The sequence below is a fragment of the Xenopus laevis genome, chromosome 8L (assembly GCF_017654675.1).
Source record: "Xenopus laevis strain J_2021 chromosome 8L, Xenopus_laevis_v10.1, whole genome shotgun sequence".
NCBI lineage: Eukaryota > Metazoa > Chordata > Amphibia > Anura > Pipidae > Xenopus > Xenopus laevis.
In genome coordinates this window covers 108,325,953-108,332,031 of record NC_054385.1, presented here as the reverse complement: position 1 = coordinate 108,332,031, position 6,079 = coordinate 108,325,953, and the positions used below count along the sequence as shown (strand labels likewise).

Sequence of the window (6,079 nt, the reverse complement as noted above, 5' to 3'; positions counted from 1 at the left end):
TATTCCCTAGTCAGCTCGAAATTCCAATTTTTTTTCCTTCATAATTCACTTCGACCTTTGCTAAATCTGCCCCTTAAAATTTTGGTTGGTCTTTTTTGAATTCGCATTTCGAAGTTTTTCAAATTCGAAATTCGACCCTTGATAAATATGCCCCAATCATGGGGATCTCCACCCAAAAGCTGACATTTATAACACAACAGACATTTATAACACAACAGACATTTATAACACATTCTCAGTGGAAGTTTTTACTAAAATCGAATTGAAAAATTCAGTATCTGACACTGCTTTTCACTTGCCAGGAAACTTGCAAATAACTTTAAAACCTCTACTTTCATTATTTTCATACATTTCCCTTCTCCCCCCTCTTAGCGTTAGCGTTAGCGTCCTCCTCTAGAGAAGTCATTTCTGCTGCTGAGACTAAATGTTCTTTTTCCTGCTGCTGCTGCTGGTGCCTCTGGAATTCAGGATAGAGTAAAACAACCCCCCACAGTGCTGCTCCTCGGATAACTGTTCCTGTTACTCCTTCTAAAAAGTAATGAGGCTGTGGCTCCGCTTGCCCCTCAACATTCTCTGCTTGCAAAGGGGGGAATCTGTACAGATCCTGGAGGAGAATAGTCTAGAGAGATGGAAGTGCGCAGTCACCCGCATAAATACGGTAAGGGGCAACTACCTGCCTGCCTTCATGTTCTCCCTGGGAAAGTCAAAGTCTCTATGACGTAGAGAACATTCAATAATAGGAATTTGGCATGTATTTGTCTATATAGAGGGGTTGAGTTTAATCACAAGAATAGAGTCCGTTTGGCGGTGTAATATTTGGGATGTGCTTGTGAGTAGGTGAAGCTGAGCTGGAAGTCTGATGACCTTGCATGAACTGTAGGACAGGGGCAGTTTCAGGCTGGTTCCTCTGTGGTTGTGTACCCAGCTCTGGCCGTTACAGACATCCCATAGGGCAGAGGTTTGAGGGCTAAGCCACTGGTACAGTCCATGGTGGGTATCTCCTTGGGGTTGCCCTGGAAGGTGCACTGGTGGAGGAAGATGGTTGTGAATAGAAAGATCTGCAGCATAGACAGTTGGTCTCCAATGCATCTCCTCTTGCCCACGGAGAAGATCATGACCCCAAAAGCGGCGTCTCTGTCCATCTGGCCGTCTTCATCCAAAAATCGGCTGGGGTCGAAAACCTCTGGGTTTTTCCACTTGGACCCATCGTGGTTGACCGACCACTGGTTGACAAAGACCACCGTGTCCTGGGGAATGTAGAAGCCGTCGATGAGGACATCACTGGTGGTCGAGTGTGGGATGGTGACTGGCACAAAGCTACTGAAACGCAGGGTTTCGTAGATAAAGGCTTGGACGTAGGGAAGGTGGACTTTGTCATCTGCTGATGGAAGTCTGTTGGGTCCCACCACCAGGTCTATCTCATCCCGAAGCTTCTGCTGTATGTCAGGGTATTTAATGAGTAAGAGGAGAATCCAGGTGAGGGCAGTAGCAGTGGTGTCTTGCCCTGCTCCGAGGATATCGTTAACAATGCTTTCCACATAGTCCTTGCTCAGACCATGACCTGCTTCTTCTGCCTGTTCTATGTGACTGATGAAGGCATCGCTCATGTCCCTGGTGATCTCTGGCTTGTAGGTCTGTCGGTGGTGGCTGATCTTCTCCTTGACAAAATCATAAAATTCCCAGTTAAGGTCCTTGAAGCTTTGGTAGAGGCTGCGCACTGGGTTTGGGAAGGTTAGAAGCCAGGGCATGATGTCTACCAGGCTACCGGCTCCCACAGTCTGCCCAAACTTATCATTTCTGCCGATCAGGGCTTTGAACTCCTCGTCGTCGTGGCTGTAGCGTTTGCCAAAGCACAAGGCGCAAATGACATTGGCAGCGGCCACGGTGCACTCACGTGTAGGGTCGAAATATTGCTCCTCAGAAGTCAAGCGCAGGAAAACGCGGATGAGGTCTTGCGCTTCTGCCGCCACATGCTTCTCAAACAGGTTCTGCGTTTTGGTGTTGACGGTAGAAAACGCTCTGAGGGTTGAGTGAGCGATTTTCTTCTGAGCCTTCCAGAGAGTAGAATAACCCCCAAACGCGATGCTTTTGCCCCCGGAGATAAGCTGAAAGGAGGAAAAATTGGGTCTCCCAGCAAATTCCTTGCTATGTTTCACCAGGGCTTCCCTTATGGTGGAATCCCCATTCAGCACCACGATGTCTTGGTTGCCCAGCCTGATCTGGAATACGTTGCCATATTTCTGAGCCATTTTACAAAAGGTGAGATGGGGCAGTTGGCCGAGTTGCATTGCATTGCCCACCACAGGCCAAGGGAAAGGACCAGGGGGAGACCTCTTCTGGCCATGGTTCCTCAGCCATATACAGGCTTCCAGGCAGATGAGGATCACGAAAGAGAAGACCAGGGCTGGCTGGACACTGTCTTTCCATTCTGCCTGTGGAGTAGCTGTATCCATTGGAGTCATTTGTGGCTTGCTGGCAAGCCCTGGAACAGAGGTCTATCTTTATCCCTATTCTGGAACTTTATCTTAAGTGGTTATTTTGCTTCTTTAAGTGCAGTACAGTGGTGGGGTAGAAAGTCAGTCAATGACTGTGTATCTAAAAAGGTTCCTCAACCTGAATGTCCTTTCCTTTTACCAGATGCAGCCTGAGAGTCTCATGTTAACCCTGTGCCTGTCTCATTGGATCTGAACTCAGTGCAGGGTCTCTGTCCTTTAAGCAACAGCAGTGTAGGGGGCAGAGCCTCTCCTCCCATTCAAATGGTCCCAAGGTCCCATCCAGCCTCATTCAATACAAGTCACATGTTTTCATTCTGTCTAGTCAGTTTTTGTCAGGCAATAATAGTACAATGGAGAGCAACTTCCCCAACTGGGGCATCTCTCATTGGCTGCCATTAAGTTCTCATAGAACTGCAGGAGCCCAGGGAAATAGATGAGTTTCCATATTATAGGCTTTTAAATACCATTGCTTAGTGTGGGCATCAGCATTGCACCCAGGGTCACTTTGTACAGACTCTGGGCTCATTTATCAACACTGGGCAAATTAGCCCAATTAGTGATTAGCTTTTTAAAGCCAGCTACAAGTAGAACAATGAATGCAGCAATCTGATTGGTTGCCATGGGTAACTGCCCATGGGCAAATTTGCCCAGTGTTGATAAATGACCCCCACACTGCCTGATCTTCAATTAACTTTTGGTTCAGGTAATAACGTTAGATAATAATTCTATCTGTCTTGCCTGCTACAGTATTCTGTTACTAAACTGCTCCTGTGGTTCCAATGCAAAGAGTCATTCTGTTCCCATCAATATCAGATAATTATGATAATAATATCAAATAATTATAATAAGTAATCACCTTTATTGCTGATGTGAAAAAAAAAATATAAAGATATTAGGGATGTACCATATACATAATGTTGGGATTTAGCCAGATCCTTGGACCCAAATTTATACATTCAGAATTGAGAAAAAATCCAAATCAATTTTTTGCACACAAATTTGAGGGTTTGGATTTGGTTCAGCTGAAAACTAAAAATCTGTTCATATCCTGGGTTTGGTGCATATATATATATATATATATATATATATATATATATATATATATATATATATATATATATATATATATTGAACATGACATTATCACCCTTATCTGTTATTTTTACTGTTATAGAGAGTGTAAGCTCTTGGGTACAAGTGCATTCTGAGTTGCACTTGATCAAAGCTTCTCAATTACTTCTCACTGCAGTGATGTATTTGGACATAGGGAACGTATAACCTTGCATGTTCTTAACTCTTAGATCTGCCCTATAAAATAGGCACGTAGCAGAAAGCTGGCAGGGGAACTGGGAGTTATAGTTCTGCCACATCTAGAGATACAAATTGTGATTAAAGAATTACATTACTTCTCTACCTTATCATTAACATTTGCACCTCTTATGGCAATTTCAGGGTGTTGATGTCAGTATCCTTGGCACCTATGAATACATTGGCCCTTTATAAATATAATTGTATCCTATAGTAGCAAATGGGTTGCACCACCGACTGGAGATGAAGAGCAGACTCCAGCTTAAAGGGCAACTTCGCCTGCAGAAGAAGTTTTGGTTTGTAGTAGGCAGCAATTACTTCATTAGCTGTATGACCAACCTTTCTGTTTCTGTATCATGCCATATTGTTGCCAGGGTCAGTGACCCTTATATTTTAATACATAATAAAAAAAAATGAAAGAATTGACTGAAAGGGGTTATTTTTCAGTTGAGTTGTTTTCAGATTGTTCTCCATAAACAATGACTTTTTTTCAATTGTTTTCCATCTTTTATCGCTTTCCCATAATTGAAGTTTAAAGTGTAATGTTTCTGTGCAGATTCTGAGCTGCTACAATTTGCTACATTAGTTGATGCCATTTCTCAGCAGCATCTGTGGAATCTACACAACTATTGTATCAATTCTAACAGCTGCAAAAACTCAGGGATTCTGCTCAGCAGGGACAAAGATAAGAAATGTATCAACTAAATGTATCAATTTAGAACAGTTTACAGGGTCGGCGACCTCCCCCAGCTGCTTTAGAAGGTGAAAAATAACACTTTACACTTTAATATTAGAAAAATGGTGACACATAGAAAATAGAAAGTAATTGAGAAAAAGTCTTTATTTCTGGTGATCAATCTGAAACCAACTGAACTGAAAAAAGTGTTTGAAGGTGAACAATCGCTTTAAGTCTAAGGGTTAGTTCACACCAGGAGATTCGGGGAGATTTTGTCGGCTCTTCTTCTGGGCGATAATCTCCCTGAACTGCCTCCGCGTGTCTTCCCATCCGCTATAATGAAACGTCGCCTGCGCTAAAGCACACGTGGCACACGGGGAAGTTGCCTCACGGGGAGATTGTCGCCCAGAAGAAGAGGCGATTAGTCGCCAGGCAACAAAATGTCCTCGAATCTCCTCGTGTGAACTAACCCTAAATTAGTTTTTATTAGTGTAAATGCTTAAAGGTGGTTGTATGTGTCTCATGGCACAGCCATGCTTCTGGTTTTACTTTACCCTGTGGATCTGTACCCAAGGGGTAGGGCCACATTGCTTGCTCATTCTTTGCCTGTATATACAGTATATGTAATTATCCGTCATTCCTCATCCAGCCTGCCCCTGATCCCAATCAGCCTCTTCTCTCCTACCCCTCTATGTCCACAAATTTTCACCTTTTTGGCCTCAACATGTCAATGATCCGCCCCTCTTAGGCAATGCCCCTCCCCTTTATATTACTGCCCAGCCCCCTGTTGTCCTGCCTCCCTCCATTGTTGATGCAGCTGGAATATTTCAGCACCACCATCACCACCCCGCTGTCCCCCACATCACTGCCACTGACCACAGCTCCCCCCACCCTGTCAATACCACCCACCCCACTGAAACAAACCCACTGCTGCTCACACACCACACAGATTCAGAGCAGTGGGGTCCACTAAAGTCAAGTCCCAGTGGGAGAAGGAAAGGCTAAAATTAAGTAAGCTTTATCAGAAAGGTCTATATAAATACACCTGTAAACCCTCAATGCAATTCTGCTCTGAGTCCTCTGCCAAAAGAAACACAGCATTTCTTTCCTTCTATTGTGTACACATGGGCTTCTGTATCAGACTTCCTGTTTTCAGTTTAAACCTCCAGGGCACGGGCTTGAGCATGCTCAGTTTGCTCCTCTCGCTCTCCTCCCCTCCCTTTTCCCCCTCCCTCCTCCCCTCCCTGCTGTAATCTGAGCCCAGTGCTATGAGTGAGCAGGGAGAGACTCAGACAGGAAATTATGTCACACCAAGCTAATATGGCAGCTGCTATCCTAAACAAACAGAGAGAGCTTCTACAGCTGTTTACTCAGGTATGGTAAAGCATTCTGCAGAATAAATATAGTGTTATAGCTTGCACTATTTGTGGCTAATCTATTGGCAATAAACTGCTTCGGTAGCTTTCCTTCTCCTTTAATACAGTAAAAAAAAGTCAGTATTGTTTAGTAAAGCCATAAGTGGGCAGTGTACCTTTAAGCAGAGATTATAACACCTTCTGTGTAGGGAATGTATATGTTATATTGAACGTGGGCTACACAT

General features: G+C 44.0%; 1 protein-coding gene across 1 annotated transcript; it reads right to left on the bottom strand.

Moving 5' to 3' along the window:
- Positions 1–651: 651 nt before the first annotated feature.
- LOC108699265 (cytochrome P450 1B1-like) lies at positions 652–2,685 on the bottom strand. The gene has a single exon (XM_041573388.1). The coding sequence runs from the start codon at positions 2,460–2,462 to the stop codon at positions 894–896; it is 1,569 nt and encodes a 522-aa protein (XP_041429322.1). The 5' UTR covers positions 2,463–2,685; the 3' UTR covers positions 652–893.
- Positions 2,686–6,079: the final 3,394 nt, after the last annotated feature.

Coding starts and splice junctions, on each gene's coding strand:
- LOC108699265 (XM_041573388.1), bottom strand. CDS start 2,462: ATGACTCCAATGGATACAGCTACTCCACAGGCAGAATGGAAAGACAGT.